General features: G+C 39.2%; 1 protein-coding gene across 2 annotated transcripts in view; it reads left to right on the forward strand.

Annotated features, from left to right (window-relative positions):
- Positions 1-18,605, forward strand: part of SMARCC1 (SWI/SNF related BAF chromatin remodeling complex subunit C1) — a 124,927-nt gene that overhangs the window by 67,239 nt on the left and 39,083 nt on the right. For both annotated transcript variants that reach the window (XM_070360196.1, XM_070360195.1), the window contains exons 20-21: positions 1,990-2,248; positions 2,941-3,102. In XM_070360196.1, the coding sequence (XP_070216297.1) occupies positions 1,990-2,248; positions 2,941-3,102 (421 nt within the window). The remainder of the gene's footprint in view (positions 1-1,989; positions 2,249-2,940; positions 3,103-18,605) is intronic.

Below are 18,605 nucleotides of genomic sequence, written 5' to 3' on the forward strand. Positions count from 1 at the left end.
AACATAGCCAAGAAAGCCACAGATCTCCACACAATAGTGTGTTTTCTCTCCTGCAGCTGGAGGCTTTGCAACCAGTAGATTTTCCATTTAAAACATGCTGTTGAACCAACAGATGTCTGCACTTACACAGAGGAATATAAAAGTCTTCCCAACAGCATTGTTGACTATTCACACCTTCTGTTTTTATCATTTATTTATCGATAATTAATAGCTTAAGAACATGAAGTCAGAGGAAAATTTGTTAATCAATTTATAACCAAAAACTTCGTCAATTTCACCCTGACAAATACATCTGGAAGACTCGTTAGAGTTTATTGTTGTCCATTCTCCCTCCCCCAAATCATACCATTTTATCAGACAAGCATATCACATAGGCAGGCTACTTACTAGGTATCTTCCTGTGTAATTTTATATTACACTTCAGCTTCCAGTTGTCTTGAAGAAAGGCCTTTTTTAAAATTATGGGGTGTTTTCATCTACACTCCTTGGCTTTCAGGATCTTACCAACCAGGGATTGCACCTTTGCCCCTCTCAGTAGAGTCCTAACCACTGTACTGCCAGGGAATTCCCCAGATTTTTTCTTTTTTCTTTTAATGCTTGGAGTCATGGAAAAGTAAGATTCCTTTTCTAATTTAGTTTGGCTACCTGTGATTAAGTTCAGCACATTTTATTTGGTACTGTGTTTCAGGCGCTGTGGCAGACAGATTGAGATGACTAGCCCGTAGTGTCTACAGTTCAGTAATTCAGTTCAGTAATAGTCTAGTATGTGATAGAAACTGATTGAAACGTGATTAGAGGTATGACGAGCATAAGACATACAGAGGAGTGGCTGTGTAGCTGGCCTGGGTAGATAAGATGTAATGGACAGCTTCCTGGAGTAGGGTGCTAGTATTGGTTCTGGTTCATGATATTTCTAGTACAGAACAAACTGGACATACACACAATACTTAGGATGTGGGATCTGGGTATTCCCGGAACATTAAAGAGTATGATTTAATTCCTTAACATAATGATGAGAACTGAAATAGTTTTAGGCAGGCAAGAGACAGTCTCCTGTGTCATACATCCAGCAACAGGAAGAAGGCTGGATTGAAGGGTAGAGACAGGCGAGTCTAAGAATCCAGGTAAGCGGTGGTGAAGGCCCCAGTGATGGCCGGAGGTGGTGGTGTATAGTGTAAATGTCTGCTGATGCCTTTTTTCTGCTTGTCACCCTTTTCCTTCCTGGACGCCTGTCGCCATTTTGTTTTGAAAACCTCTCTTCATTCTGCCTCTCTCATGTAATGCTTCTGTCGGTGCTCAGGCACAGAACTTCACTGCTGCTCGCCTTGTGCTTTTCTGGATGCTGATGGTGGCTTGAATTCTGCATATCTATTCCTTAGCTTTATTCTGGGAAAAAAACTTCCTGAACTTTTCTCTGGCTAAAGGAAAATGAACAAAGAAAAAAGCTTAAAAGTAAGCTCATCTGAAAAGGTTATGCTGGAAAGTATTAAGACAGTCTCTCCTGGATTTTGCTCAAACATGACCTTTGAGTTGGTAATGCCACCTAACCATCTCATCCTTTGTCGTCCCCTTCTCCTCCTGCTCTCAGTCTTTCCTAGCATCAGGATCTTTTCCAATGAGTCGGCTGTCATATCAGGTGACCAGAGTATTGGAGCTTCAGCTTCAGCTTCTGTCTGTCCAGTGGATTTTCAGGGTTCATTTTCTTTAGGATTGACTGTTTTGATCTCTGTGCAGTCCAAGGGACTCTCAGAGTCTTCTCCAGCACCATAATTCTTTGTAATATACATGCCTTTTTTTTTTGTTTTTTCTTGACTGAGAATTTAACATAATAAGGAAAGCAATCAGATCTACCTGCTATGAACAGTATAACTATTTTCATTACTTTTTTTAATTTAAAGCCCATCTAAAGAATAGTCACAGGTTGCTGATGTCATTAAGTATTACTTCCTTGTTATTTGTTATTAAAGCTCCTGTTTTTTTCCATCACAGGCTCTGGAGATGTATAAGGATGATTGGAACAAAGTGTCAGAGCACGTTGGAAGTCGCACTCAGGATGAATGCATCCTTCACTTCTTGAGGCTTCCCATTGAGGACCCATACCTTGAGAACTCTGATGCTTCCCTGGGGCCCCTGGCCTACCAGCCTGTCCCCTTCAGTCAGTCAGGAAACCCAGTCATGAGCACTGTTGCTTTTTTGGCGTCTGTGGTGGATCCTCGTGTGGCGTCTGCTGCAGCCAAAGCAGCTTTGGGTATGGCCTTTCTTACGCTGTCTTGTGAGCGTAACCGTTTCAGATCATGGTTTCATGCTTTCTTTCATGATAGTTTTATCTCAGATTTAGGTGTTATCAGCTTGCAGTTTTATGTATTACCCCTTAAGGATAGTAGATTATGTTTTTTAAATAAAGCAGTTAACATACAACATTTTTCAAACTATGAGCATTTTTTAAGAATTTAGAGGGACAAAACAGTGGGTTTTAATGGTATTTTGTGATTCATATGGATTTTTATGTAATTGGCAAAAAGTTATTTAACACTCTTGGGTTGCATGAATTCTAACTAGAATTTTCTCACACTGTAGAATTCTTTCTTGACATTCTGGTTGTTTCATCCTTACTGTTTTCTTGATTAAAATCCAAACAACAGAGTTAGATGAATTTTGGACAGCAGTTTTGATTGTTACTGATAGATATTTAAAGATCATAATCTCTTGTTATATAGTAAGACTGACGTGTAAGGTAAGACATAAGAGTCATGGAATTGCTTCACTGTACACGTTTATCAACTTTGGCCTTCTTGACTTCCTGGGATAGATCAGATTGAGTCTCAAGAAAGGTCACTAGGTTACACACGACACACTAGTGTTGTGTCAGATTTCCTAGTTTACACTGAAGCAAATATTCACGGGACACCAGATCACTGTTCCATTTTTATTCTTACACAGAGGAGTTTTCTCGGGTCCGGGAGGAGGTGCCCCTGGAATTGGTGGAGGCTCATGTCAAGAAAGTTCAAGAAGCAGCCCGAGCCTCTGGAAAGGTGGATCCCACCTACGGCCTGGAGAGCAGCTGCATTGCAGGCACGGGGCCAGATGAGCCAGAGAAGCTGGGTGAGTCCCTGCTGCCCCCAAGGACACGGTTAATAGTGGTTGTGTTTTTCTGTCAGCTTGCTAGAATACTTGGGTTCGCTTGCACTTAAAATTGGCTCCAATGATCAGTACAAACTTAGGCCTTAAAAAAATTTAGGTGTGACTTTGTTAATCTCTTCCTTTTGTGATAGAATTTTTAAAAATTGTCTCCTGTTAATAAATCACAGTTGTGAGGTATTTGATGCCTGTTTTTAAATCTAGGTTTTGAGTGTATAGACCTAAGAATTCCAAACGGACTTTTGTGGTTTTAATTTATATATTGCTGAGTAGACTGTTGTTTTTGGTTATTTTTACATTGAAATAAACTTCATGTGAAATTCTTCATTTTATTCACTTTAAATGTATATTATCCAGTGGCTTCTAGTAAATTCCCTGTGTTGTGCATTCATCACCACTATCTAATTCCAGGACATTTTCCTCACCCCAGAAGAAATCCCATATCAATTAAGCAGTGACTTCCCATTCTTTCTCTCCTCAGCTCTGGTACCATTAATCTGCTTTCTGTCTCCATGGATTTGCCTATTCTGAACATTTCTTATAAATGGAAGCATGCCATTGTAGCCTTTTGTGTGACTTCTTTCATGTAGCGTAATGCTTTTGAAGTTCATTCATGTTGTCATGTTGTAGTGTAATTCAGTACTTCATGTCTTTCTGTGCTCGATAATACTCTTGGGTGGATATACCACATTTTACTAATCCACTAATCAGTTCATGGCTGTTTGGTTTGTTTGTGCTTTTTATTCATTTGAATAAAGCTGTTATGAACATTCATGTACATAACGTTTTCTGCTTCTTGGGTGCCTAGGAGTGGAATTGCTGATCTTGTGAGATTGTATAATTAACTTTTTGGGGCTCTACTCAGTTGTTTGCACCGTGGTGTTACCTTTTTTTTTCCCCCACTAGCAATGTATAAGGTTTCTAATTTCTTCGTGTTCTCACATAAATACTTGTTGTAGTTTTCTGAGGACCCTCCATACTGTTTTATGAAGTGGCTATACTTAAATGTTTTTTGACTACTGATTCAAAATCTGTTTACTTGCTATAGGAAATTATTCTCTTTCTTTTTGGGATAGTTTTGGTAGTGTGTGTTTTTGTAGGAATTTTTAAGATTATCTGGTTTGTTTGCCATGCATGCAAAAAAAAAAAAAAAAAAATCATAAAACCAGAACTAGAAACAACTCGGATGTCCATCAACTGAATGGATAAGCAAAATGCGGTATTCAGTGGAATATTATTGGACTGTAAAATGGAATGAAGTATTAAACATATTCTGTATCGTGGAGGTACCTTGTAAACATTATGGTAGGTGAGAGAAGCCAGTGAAAAGAGACAGTATATTATGTAATTGCAATTATATGAAATGTTCCAAATAGGTAAATATGTGGAGACAGTCGGGGCTTCCCTGATGGCTCAGTGGTTAAGAAGGAAACACGGGTTTGATCCCTGGGACCAGAAGATTCCCTGGAGAAGGAAATGGCAACCCACTTCTCAAATGAGAAGTGTTCCTATTCTACACTAAAGTAAAAACCCTGTTTTATATATAGTTATCAGTCGTGTATTTCCAATGTTTTTTACATTGTTCATTAATTTTTTCATTCATTGTGAAACAATTTCTGATGAATAACTCAAGCTAAATATTTATTGCTGTCATCTTTTCTACTAGTCCTGTCATTGTCTTAGTTATATGAAATTTATATAATCTGTGCTTCAGCTGCAGTGGCTTTCTTTTGTCTTTTTTATTTATTCTTACAGAATAAAGATAATATAAAGTTAAAATTTAAATTGTCAGCCAGTACTCCACAGATGATACCATTTGGACTCCTGGTGCTCTGTTGTAGGTGGTTTGAGTAGATGCTAGTAAGGTCTCTTCTAGCCTCAAACCTCACGGTTTCCGTGAGTTACCATAGGACCTACCCCTGTTGTTTTCTCTGCCTTTTTTAAAGTATCAATCTAGCAGCTTTTTTTTGCAAATATGAAAACAGATTTTCAGATTCATGAAACCTCTCAATCCAGCCCTAAGAACACATTATTGACCTAATTGTTCTTAATATTGGTTACTAATCCAGAGTACCAAGGCTTTGAATTAAAAAGTAATTTACAGTATCCACAGTATTTCCGAGTTTGAAAACACACTATTTTCTTTTCTCTTAGATGGAGACAGAAATTAGCAAGCCAGACCATGTCTCTGTTGCTTTTTGTTGATTCTACACCATGTGGCAGTGCCCAGTTCAGGCCAGGAAAACCTGGGTCTATTGAATGTCTGGGAAAGGTCTTACTTTGCTCAACGTTTTTTGTGTGTTTTTGGTTCATTTGTAGGGTCTTTTGGTTCCCTGTGGTCATGGAATTGTAAAGGGTTGGCAAAGCCTTCTTATTTGATTCAAAAAGTGTTTCTGTACTTTGCGGTATCTGAGACATGCTTTTACATATAAATTTGTTTAAAATTTTTTGGTAGATAATATCATAAAGCATTAGTGGTTGAGAAACAGCTTGCAAAGTTGGCCATTTCTGGTTTAGTGGGATTTAAAAGAGGACTTCTCCCCTACACCTCCCCCCAAAATCAACCAACCTTAGTCTTGTGAGGCTAGATTTTTCTGATTCATTAGTGAACGTACGGTTTCTACAGTGTACAAAGCTTGAATCAGACTGCTGCAGGAAGCACTGGAGACTCCACAGGGTGATTCTTTGAATGACATGAACAGTAAGCTTCACTCATAGTACCTGGAGGTAGTCTTGCCAGCCAAACTTTTTGAAGTGCAGTGTGTACTCACTGGTTGCAGCAGCAGAATTTGGGTCCTTTTACCATTTAGTAAGACCCTGATGCTGGGAAGGACTGAGGGCAGGAGGAGAAGGGGATGACAGAGGATGAGATGGTTGGATGGTATAACAGATTGGAGATGAGTTTGAGCAAACTCAGGGATATATATAGTGAAGAACAGGGAAGCCTGGCGTGCTACAGTTCATCCAATCACAAAGAGTCAGACACGACTGAGTGACTGAACAACAATAGCCACCATTTAATAAGGGTTAGGGAAAGAACCAGGATAATGTGAATATTTCTAAATGAGTCATGAACAGAATTCTATAACTAATGCTGGCCTATTACAGCTAAAGTGATTTATCTTGGGCTGTGACTGAAGAAATTACAAAACAGCAAGTGGTGCTCCCTGTAGAACTGACTCAGCAAAGTTGTAGTGGGGAATCAATAGTATGCTTCCTATCTTTCTGAACCACATTCCAAGTTCAGAGTTCAAAGAAAGGAAGAATCAAGTGTACATTTAAACTTACCCTTTATATAACAAAATAGTGCTTTATACATAGCACTTTGAAAATAGAATGACGTAGGTTTTCCTTATCAAGATAATATCATGCTTGGGTGGTAGATTAATTATACTTTTTATTGTGATACTTAATTTGCAGTTGCAGTAATGTGAATTGATGATGATGAAACAATACGGGGAAAAATGTTTCCTTATGAAATATAAGACTTTGGATTTCTCTCATTAGCTTATCTTTTTTTTTTATTTGTTTTTATTTTTGACTGCCCTGGGTCTTTGTTGCTTTGCACAGGCTTTCTCTAGCTGTGGCACACAGGGGCTAGTCTCTACTTGCAGTGCGCACGCTTCTCACTGCACTGGCTTCTCTTGTGGAAAGGCTCCGGGTGCACCAGCTTCAGTAGTTACAACATGGGGCTCATGACTGAGTAGTCTCCGCTCGCAGGCTCTAGAGCGCAGGCTCAAATAGTTGTGGTTCATGGACTTAGTTACACCACAGCATGTGGAATCCCTCAATCAGGGATTGAACTCGTGTCCCCTGAATTAGGGGGTGAATTCTTATCCACTGTGCCACAGGACACTCCCTTATCTAACTGTTTATTGTGAATTGCAAGGGAGTATTTGGTGAAATAAAAGTTAAGATAAATGAACACTAGGTCTGGAACACCGTATTTTTCATTTATTATGTGAATTTCATTTGTTACGGTTTCTCATGAGAATTATTTAGTAAAGAAGTGTCAGCTTAGGATTTTGCTCAGTTTATCCTCTTTAACACTCTAGTCATTGATTAGTATCTACTGATTTTTTTTTTTTGTATGGGTTTGTATGGGTTTTTGTTTGACCAGAGACCATTCTGGGAATAGAAAAAATGATATTGATATTTGAGACCTTTTTTATTTAATCTAAAAATATATGAGATTTTATTTGCTTGTGGGAAAGATGGGAGAAGTTAAGACAAAAGAAATGGAAAGAAATTTTAAACATTGTTTGGAAGTCACTATAAACCAACATTTCTTTCTGAGCACCCATATTTTTTACACATTACATAGGGTTGTTTTTTAAAAAAATATTTTTGTTTTTATTTATTTCACTGCAGTGGGTGGGTCTTAGTTGTGGCACGTGTGGTCTAGTTCCCCTTCCAGGAATCAACCCAGGCCCCCTGCAGTGGGAGTGCAGAGTCCTGGCCCCTGGACCACCAGGGAAATTCCTATATAGGGACTCTCTGGTCATTTGCGATTCTTTTCAGAACAACCCTTTGGAGAAAGTGCCATGGTTTTTATATAGGAGCGAAGGAACTGAGGTGTTGGCAGATGACATTGGCATGCTTGTAAGAGTGGACTAAAATTTGAACCTAAATATCTCTGACCCTTCCTTCTTTCCTCAGCTTCTTTCCTCTGTAAACTATATAGGTATGTTTGTGTATTTTCATTCATTGAACAGGGATCATTAAAAGCCTAATGGCTCCATTGTATGTTTTGCCTTATATAGTATAAATAGAAAATACAATACAATATTGGCAAATACAATAGAAAAAGACCCAGGCCCTCCTGAACACCCAGGCTCTACAGAAGGAGTCAGGCAAATGTACTGGGAAGAGTTGAGTTCACTTCACTCACTCAGTCACGTCTGCCTCTTTGCGACCCCTTGGACTGCAGCACACCAGGCCTCCCTGTCCATCTCCAACTTCCGGAGTTTACTCAAACTCATGTCCATTGAGTCAGTGATGCCCTCCAACCATCTCATCCTCTGTCGTCCCCTTCTCCTACCGTCCCCTTCTCCTACCGCCTTCAATCTTTCCCAGCATCAGGGTCTTTTCCAGTGAGCCAGCTCTTTGCATCAGGTGGCCAAAGTATTGGAGTTTCAGCTTCAATATCTGTCCTTCCAATGAACACCCAGGACTGATCTCCTTTAGGATGGACTGGCTGGATCTCCTTGCAGTCCAGGGGACTCTCAAGAGTCTTCTCCAACACCACAGTTCAAAAGCATCAATTCTTCGGCGCTCAGCCTTCTTTATAGTGCAGCTCTGACATCCATACATGACTACTGGGAAGAGTGGCTGTGGGTGATTCATCTATACTGAAGTAAGTGTTAAGAAACACACAGAAAAATTCAGTCAGTGTGATTCAGTGTATGAGCCTAAAACATAAGCATTCTTGGATGTGAGATCAGTTTTAAGCTAGACTCTAGCTGCCCCCCCCCCACCCCACTGCCTTTTTCACTCAGAGATAAATGAGACTGTAAATATGTTGTGTTATCATGGCGTCTCATTATGTTCTAGGTGTCGGAGTACTGGTAAACAAATTCGTCCAAAATTCCTGCCCTAGTGCACTTTTATTTTAGATGTGGAAGATGGAATTAGGATGTATAAATTAATTGTAAATACATAGAGTGTGTGGGCCGGTTCCTGGCATCATGAAAATCAGAGCAGGGACTCATCGATAAGAGTGAGGTGTGGGGAATTGCAATTTTAAATGGTTAGCGGAATGACTGTCTCACCATGTAAGTGACATTCGAGCAAGGATACAAGTGGAAGGTGAGGAAGGGAGCTGTGTAGACATCCAAGATCAGAGGGTTCAAGGCATGGGGTGCAGCCAGCATATAGGCCTCTGGACAGGAGCTGCCTGCTATATGGAGGAATAGCAAGAAGAATCACAGACAGGTAGCTGTATTGCAGGGAAGAGGAGGTCAGGGGAGACTATGAGGGTCCTTGTGGGCCTTTGTAACAGTTTAATGTTTACTTGGAGGTGGAGCCAAAGGAGGGATTTGAGCAGAAGAGTGTCAGGGTGTAACCTGTGTTTTAATGTTTTATTCTGTTAGGTTGAGAATAGACCCCATCTAGGAATTGTTAAATTGATGTATTTTTGTAATAACTATGTACTGTGTTTGAATATTAAATTTTTTTTTATCACCACGCCTTTTATTAAAGAACTTCATTTTTTTTTTTAATTTGACCTGGAAAGGAAACAGAATTGCCTTTCTGATCATCTGTTTCTTTGTGGCCAAGCATACTGAAAAGTTGATAGGATAGCACAGTGGAGTCTCCTGTGCCTACCAGGTAGGTTCAGCTTTGCCATTTTAATCGATTTAGGCATCTAAAGAAACGATTTTTATTTTATTATCTTTGTGAATTATTTCAAAGTAAGTTGTATACCTCATGATTCTTTTCATCCCCACTAAGTAACTCAGCAAGTGTCTCCTAAGAATAAGGACATTTTCCTAAATAAATATCATAATACAGTGACTCTTAGTCACTTAAGGTCATCAGCCCTTCCCCTTAGGGTGTTGGAATGTGCATGTATATTCAGGGGCCAGGCAGGAGTCTGTTAAATACATATTATTGTACCCTCCATTTGTATTGCCTAATCTGAAGGCAAATAGATGTGGAAACAGTGGATGACTTTATTTTTCTGGGCTCCAAAATCACTACAGATGGTGATTGCGGCCATGAAATTAAAAGACGCTTACTCCTTGGAAGGAAAGTTATGACCAACCTAGACAGCATGTTGAGAAGCAGAGACATTACTTTGCCAACAAAGGTCTGTCTAGTCGAGGCTGTGGTTTTTCCAGTGGTCATGTATGGATGTGAAAGTTGGACTATAAAGAAAGCTGAGCGCTGAAGGATTGATGCTTTTGAACTGTGGTGTTGGAAAAGACTCTTGAGAGTCCCATGGACTGCAAGGAGATCCAACCAGTCCATCCTAAAGCAGATCAGTCCTGGGTGTTCATTGGAAGGATTGATGTTGAAGCTGAAATTCCAATACTTTGGCCACCTGATGCGAAGAGCTGATTCATTTGAAAAGACCCTGAGGCTGGGAAAGATTGAGGGCAAGGGGAGAAGGAGATGACAGAGGGTGAGATGGTTGGATGGCATCACCGGCTCAATGGACATGGGTTTGGGTGGACTCCGGTAGTTGGTGATGGACAGGGAGGCCTAGCGAGCTGCGGTTCATGGGGTCACAAAGAGTCAGACACGACTGAGCGACTGAACTGAATCTGAAGTATGGGTTTTACTTTATTTTATTGTTTTGCATGCTGAGTAGATTCACTGTCTATCTTAATTCTGGTTTAGAGAAATTTGAAAGATTAAGTTCATTGATGCTTTTCCTTATTATTGACTATGCTTTTAGGGAACTTGAATCACAGATATTATTATATATAGAATGTTCAGAGAAGATTCTTTTATATCAATGAGTGAATTATCCCCTGAGCTCCTGAATGCCTTGTGGAATAATGAACTCAAGGAGTGTATCTTGAGCCATTTGTCACAGCTCTGTGTAGAAGAACCCAACTCATTATTCCTAGTTTATGAGAAGGTTAAGAACTAGTCTGTAGTCCATCAGGAGATGAAGAGCATCCTGATAATAATAATGTTGAAAAGGTCACTTTCTAGGAACATAAAGCCCAGAAGTGACTATTAAGATTCTTAACCGCAGATACTGTTTATAGCATATAAATAGCCTCATTCTTCTCACCCTGAGGATTCCCATAACATCTTTAAAATCAGGCCCTTCTAAAACACCAGTGTGTGAGACCATGCTAGGCTCGTGAACCTAAGGAAACAGGGATCAGTATTTGATCTTCAGGCTGCGTCATGTGGAGTGGACTTCTCTGTTCTCTTTGTCACTGTTATATTTTAAGGGCTCTTTCAGATCTGTATTAAGAGGCATTGAAATAGAGATTCAGATTTTTGAGCAGCTCAGAATTGGATATTTAACCTCTAAGGACTATCCAGGATTTAAGTGACTTACCTAATGACTCACTCAGTAGATGATAGGACAAGAATTTTTAGGAAGAAATTGCCTTCATGTATATAATTGTCTGCTTTTAGGTGACTTGTAGAAATCAGATCAGATATTATGCTTAGTTGATATAGCTCTCTTGCTATGGGGCAGTTATGTAGGACAGGTAATACTACTAATTGGGGCTATATTTTATGATGAGTTACATAAACATAGAAAAATAATTCATTATTGGAGGATTGGAGATAGAATGAAGTATAATATTGTTCAAGGAGGACTACAAAGGAAGTGCTATAAGAAGGAACACACCGGGTTGTGTAATTTTAGATTAAAGAAGACTTCACAAAGAAAGTGGAATTTGAACTGAGTATTGAAAAAGAGGTTTAGAATGTCACTGAGCCAGCTTGGAGCAAGTATAATTTTCTATTCTGTAGAACAACATGAACAAAGACCCAGAGGTGGAAATGGAAGGTTGTTTAAAAGGTGAGAAGTAAACCAGGTTGGCCATAATACAAAATTCAAATAAGGATGTAGAAAGAGAATAGCATGCAGAAGCTGGAGTGAGGTTATAGAGAATGATACAGGCTCATGAGCTTGCTTGGACGGTATTGCCAGCTTTATGGAATGTTTGGACTTTAATACAGGGAATGACCTGATTATTCTCCCAGAAGTGTTCCTACTGTGAGTTCCTACCATAGGCCTCTTTTTTCCCCCTTCCCTGGGAAGACAAAAGTTACTGGAATCACATTTCTAAAATTTTCTGATCTCAGGACTTCTTTGACCATTTAAAAATATCAAGGAACCCCAAATGCTTCCATTTATCTGGATTATATCATTGATTTTTTTTTTTACTATATTAAAAATTGAAACTGGGAAAGTTTTTAAAACAAAATGATACATAGGTGCACATTTCTATGACTACCTTCATCGTGTAGCATCTGGAAAGTCATATTCCACACTTAGATGAGAGTGAAAAGGGAAGTAACATCTTGTGTTGCTGTGTAAATAGTTTTGACCTTGGGAACTCCCAGGGTACCTGGACCACATGTTGTGAATCAGTCACTGAATTAAATAATCTTGTACTTGAATATTCATGGTGGGAGAGGGGACATTATTATAAAAAGAAAAAGTTATAAGTAGAGGCCATGTGGAGGAAGCACAGTTACTAATACTTCAGTCAGTTAGGGAAGGCTTCACAAAGGAAATGACCTTGTAAACAATAATGAAAAAGGAAGGAGTGAACACCTAGCATATTTTAAAAATAACGCAGGAAATCTGTGGGGAGCAGAGTTCCTGGTCAAGTGTAGCCGTGGAGGTGTGCGACTGGTTTTGAAAGGCTTTTACCTCATAGACTTTACCTTGTAGAGAAGAGGACCAGAGTCTCTGTAGAAGTAGCATTGTTCTGTCTGTTCTAGAAAGTGACTGTTGACAGTTTACAGATGATGTGTAAGAATGTTCTCAACAAGTAAACGTCATTCTTTTCCAAGGAGAATCATGACTTAGTTATTTATAACATACTTTATTAAAGGCAGGTATTTTGCAAGCATTTAATTCTTTCCTCAAAGCTAACTTTTCCAGTTCCCTCAAGACTTTAGGAAATGGTTTCTTTATCTCTCCTCATTTTGGTTTTGTTAAGCATATTGTTTATGGGCTTCCCTGGTGGCTCAGCAGTCAGCCTGCAATTCAGGAAACCTGGGTTTCATCCCTGGGTCAGATAGATCCCCTGGAGGAGGGTATGGCAACCCACTCCAGTATTCTTGCCTGGAGAATACCGTGGACAGAGGAGCCTGGTGGCCTATAGTCCATGGAGTTGCAAAGAGTCAGACACGACTGAAGCGACTGAACATGCATGCATTGGTGGCTCAGATGGTGAAGAATCTGCCTGCAGTGCAGGAGACCCGAGTTCTATTCCTGGGTCTGGAAGATCCCCTGGAAGAGAAAATGGCTGCCCACTCCAGTATTCTTGCCTGGAAAATCCCATGGAGAGAGGAGCCTGGTGGGCTACAGTCCATGGGGTTGCAGAAAGTCGGACACATCTAAGCGACTAACACTTTCACTTTCAAGCATATTATTACTAGACCAAAAAGTACACCTTGTGGAAGCTGGGAGAAAGGGGTAGTGACTGGGGATGAAATTGTCCTGGACTAGTGAATGAGACCATTTCTCTGAAGATGTTCTTATGGATGCTGGCTAATTTGCTTCTCACCCTTGGTTGAGGTTTATTCAGAAGTTAAGGAGGTATGTGTGTGTTAGTCACTCAGTCTTGTCTGACTCTTTGTGATCCCACGGACTGTAGCCTTTCAGGCTTCTCTGTCCATGAAATTTTCCAGGCAAGAATACTGAAGTGGGTTGCCATTTCCTCCTCCAGGGGATCTTCCTAACTGATTGATCCTGGGTCTCCTGCATTGTAGGCAGATTCTTTACTGTCTGAGCCACCAGGGAAGCTCGGTGGAGGTACAGTAGTTATCTATTGGTGCAAAACAAATTACCACAAAATTAGTGGCTTAAAACACAGTACATTTATTACCTCCTAGTTGCTGTGAGTCAGAAGTCTATGCATAGCCTAACTTGTCCTCTGCTGAGGATCTCAAAAGGCAACAATCAAGTTGATGGAGGAGCTACATTCTCATCTGGAGGCTTGACTGTTGAAGAATCCATCCCCAGGCTCACTCTTGTTCTCAGAATTAATTTACTTACGGCTGTAGAACTGAAAGCCTTGGTTTCTTGCTGGCTGTCAGCTGGAAGCTTCCCTCGGCTCCTAGGGCCACTGAGGACTCTGCCATTGAGGCTTCCTCTGCATGGCAGCGTACTTCATCAATCCAACAAGGAGTCTCCCGAGTGAGTCTGGTAACAACACAGGGTCTCGTATCATTTAACATCCTGTCACTCTGGCTGTGTTCTCTTGTGGCTAGAAGTAAATCACAGATGCTGCTCACACTTGGAAGGGATTCATACAAGGGCATGAAAATCTCGAGGAGGGACCCGATGAAGCCATCCTCACATCTCAACACCGTGCCCCTCAATTCCCAACATTCAAGTTGAGACCTTGAGAGTCTGGCAGTGTCTCCAAGACTATCTTCGTTCATAAGCAGGGCTGTCATACTAGGATGAATTTTCTGTCGCAGAGGTTTGCAAGCTCTTTCTGTAAAGGACTAAATGGTCCTTTATAGGATCTTTACTTTTACTGCCTTTGATGACAGTCTCTGTTGCAACTACTCAGTTCTGCGTTTGTGGTGCAGAAGCACCCATAGGCAATACTAAAACAAATGAGCACAGCCGTGTTCTGATAAAATTTTATTGACAAAAGCAGCCATCGTTTGCTGACCCCTTGTCAGCTGGATTGATCGGATATCTCTTGAGTCATTAGTAACATAAGAGAGTGGGAGCCAGGCAGGTCATTTTATAAACTGATCTGATCTTTTACAGAAAAGATCACATGGTGAGGGGGAAGTCACAGATGACACACCAGATTGCGAAAGGTCTTTGGCAGCCAGGGAAGATTGAGAGTCCTTTGTTGTCACTGAAGCAGCACCAGAGGCCACTGAAAAGCTCACGTGCAGCCAACTGAGCTTTCTGATTTTACTAATTGCCATTGAACACTTACTATGAGCCAGACAGTTATTAGCATTTTACATGAAGTAATTAAATCCTTAGGTCTGTCTCTGTGAAGGAAATAATAATAATATTCTTCTTTTGTGTATTAGCAAACTTAAGCCACTGTCCGCTAAGTAGCTTGCTTAGTGTTACTTGAGCTGGTAAATTGTGGGGACAGGATTCAAGCCTAATTATTGTGTATCCAGAGCTCATCCTATTTTTCTAGAGCAGGGTCTTGCAAATCTTGGGTCTTGGGCCAAATCCAGGTTGCCACCTATGTTTATTTAGCTCACAATATATGAGAATGGTTTTTACGTTTTTAAATGTTTGGATGAAACCAAAAAAATAATATTTTGTGATACGTAGAAATTACATGATGTTTAAATTTCAGCGTTCATGAAGTTGTATTGGAACACAGCCAGACCCATTCATTTCCAAGCTGCTTTTGTAGCCGATTTCATGCTGCTATAGCAGAGTTGAGTAGATGCCACTAAGACTGTAGGGCCTGCAAACCTGAAAATAGTTACTGTCTGACCCTTTACAGAAAAAGTTTACCAACCCCTGATCTACTGCATAAGAACTAATCGTAAACTATGATGTCAATATTTTCCCTTGGCTGATGCAGCATTAAGTACCTCGTCAGAGGATTTTTTTTTTTTTCTTTATCTTTCTGTCTTTGGCCCGTAGCTCACTAGTTTATGTTATGTGCTTTCTTATAGGTTGGGAATTTTCTTTTATTCATTCTAGTATCTTTAATTAACTCTGTAGACATGGGTCAGGCCATATATTTGTAGGGAAAGGTTCTTAACCTTCTAGTTGATCGGCAACAGGATGACATTAAGGGATATATGAACGGCTGCAACCTCTTCAGATTTTACACCTCTGACCAGAACTCAGACCAAAGACAAAGCACATGTGTGCACATGCTTGCTCTCTCTTTCCAGGAAGACTTCTAATAGCCGCTTTAACAAAATGTTTTATAGAATAGAAACCATTCCTCTTCCACATAGCATCCTGAGAAGTATACAGCTCATAATTAAACTCTTAATAAACATCTCCTTAAAAGTCTGAACACTCATCTTCAGATAGTCCCCGTTACAGAGAGTCTGTCTCTAACTCTACCATCCTTTTATGAATAGGTATTAATATTAATATTAATATTAATGTTCATCTTGAAATTATAAGAGTTGATATCGAATTTGGCTTGCTTTACAGTAGAAAGAGTATGTTCTCTTTTTAGAATGCAGAGCTATAGATTGTGATTATTTATTTCAAATGTAGATTACCTTTATTAAAAAAAATACTGCATTTCTCCCACATAGTACTTATTCAGTATGTAATTAAGTTGATCCAGCAAAGGTGGCTTAATGCACATTCAATTAAAAGTAACTTTTGAGATTTTAGGGTTCAAAAAAGCTCCATCTGCATTTGCTTTTTTGTTCACATCATTTTATTATGTTTTAATGTATCTTAATTCTGGTTACATATTTCATCTGAACTAGGAATGAAAACATTACCTGTAGTTTTTTTCCCTTGTACCTGATGTTTTCACTTTCCTACTCCCAGTACTGAGAATCATGAGTTTTTGAATAGTGTCAGCTGTACACATACATACAAAGTTTTCCTTAGATACTGTGTTGCTTTAAGTGTAGTTGCCACACTGTGTTAAGGCGATTGCATCACTAATTGAGTTGTCATTTTTTCATAAACTGGATTTCTTAAAAAAGGAAAGCAGAAAAGAGAATTGAACGTTTTTGAACACTGAACCTTGAACATTTTTGCTTAACTTATTTTGTTGTGAACTGCTTCTGTGAGTAACACTGTTTTAGGAAATTCCTAGTTTCTCCCTAAAGTTGACCAGTAACACTTGATCCATTGCCTTCCTAGTATTGAATTCTGCTGATGTAGCAGATGTAAATGATGTTCCGTTATGGTTTTAAATTACATTTCTCTGATGACTTACAGTATCTTAAATTTATCAGTCATACGTCATTCTGTGGAATAACTGTTCTTGTCTTACATTCACTTTTCCGTAGTGTTTACCTTTTTCTTTATAAATCTGAGGAACTAATCTAGTTACTGTGAGGCATGTGTTCTTTTGTTACTTGTTCTTTTTGGTATCTCAATGTAAGGAAGTCCTTTATTTTCATTTTAATAGTTTTTTCTTCTATTTTATGGGCACATTTTATGTTGTGATTAAGAGATCATTCAGGTTTGTTTTTTTTTTTTCATGTGTCTATCTAGAATTGATTTTTTTTGTTAGCATATTGAAATGCAGCTCATTTTGTATGTTAATAGCTAACTGTCTTGCAATGCTGTCTTTATTTCTAGTAACTTTCCTGCAGATTCTTCTAGGTACATCGTTTTATTTTCTGCAGATCATAATTATTTTCTTCTTTCCTTTCTACCCCTTTTTGATTTCTTTTTCTTTATTGACTACCTAGGCTGTGACCTCTATGGCAATATCAAAGGAAAGAAGTTATACTGGTATTCATGTCTTGCTCTTGATAATAAATGGAATACTATAGGCATCTCTTCTTGAAGAATGACATATATTATAAGATTGTTGCTGACTGTCTTCGGGGGGCTCAGGAACTGTCCTTTTATTTTTAACCCTTGTCATGAAAGATACCGAGTTTTATCAGATACTTTTATGCATATGAGCAAATAAGTTGATAGAAATATTAATGTTAAACTACTCTTCTGTTATTGTCATATTATTTTGTCATAATATATTACCTTTTTAAATACACTACTGTTTTCTGGTTTTAGGTATTTTGCTTTGGAGTTTCTCACTTATGACTATGAATGAGCCTAGGGGCCTGTATAATATTCCTTATCTGTTGTCTGTATTCAATTTGTGAATCAAGATTATTACTGGCCTTATAGAATGAACTAGGAGATATTCTGTCTTCCATATTCTCTGGAAAAATTTATGAAGATTATAATCATTTTTTTTCCTTAAAAGTTTGGTAGAATTCCCTAGTAAAAACATCTGGACCTGTGGTGTTTTTTTCTAAGTTTTTAAGCTTTTGCAGTTATTATACTTCTTCTTCCCAGATCTGTTTAGGAAAATCAGTTTTCTCATAATTTTGTTAATTTGATCTAGTTTTTTTGTTTTATTTGGCATAACTTTTTTAGAGCGGTTTGTCACTTCCTTTTTTTTTTTTAAGTATAGTCAATTTGCAATATTAGTTTCAGGTGGACAGCATAGTGATTCAGTATTTTTATAGCTTATAATACTTTACATTTATTATAAAATGTTGGCTATGCTGTCCGTGCTGTAGAATATATTCTTTTTTTTGCAACTTAATTTTTAAAATTGAATGATTTGCTTTACAGAATTTTCTGGTTTTCTGTCATACATCAACAAGACTCAGTCATAGGTACAGCCATGTCCCCTCCTTCCCAAACCTCTGTTCCATCTCTTTCCCCATTCTGGCCTTCTAGATTGTCGCAGAGCCCCTGTTTGAGTTCCCTGAGTCATACAGCAAATTGCCATTGGCTGTCTACTTTACATACAGTGTTATAAATTTCTATATTACTCCGTCCGTCTCACCCTCTCCCTTCTCCCTTCCCACCATGTCCGTAGGTCTCTTCTCTGTGTCTGTTTCTCCATTGCTGCTGCTGCTAAGTCACTTCAGTTGTGTCCGACTCTGTGCGACCCCATAGATGGCAGCCCACCAGGCTCTCCCATCCCTGGGATTCTCCGGGCAAGAACACTGGAGTGGGTGCCATTTCCTTCTCCAATGCATGAAAGTGAAAAGTGAAAGTGAAGTCGCTCAGTCGTGTCCGACTCTAGGGACCCCATGGACTGCAGCCTACCAGGCTCCTCCGTCCATGGGATTTGCCAGGCAAG

This window comes from Bos mutus, chromosome 22, assembly GCF_027580195.1.
Source record: "Bos mutus isolate GX-2022 chromosome 22, NWIPB_WYAK_1.1, whole genome shotgun sequence".
In the NCBI taxonomy this organism is placed as follows: Eukaryota; Metazoa; Chordata; class Mammalia; order Artiodactyla; family Bovidae; genus Bos; species Bos mutus.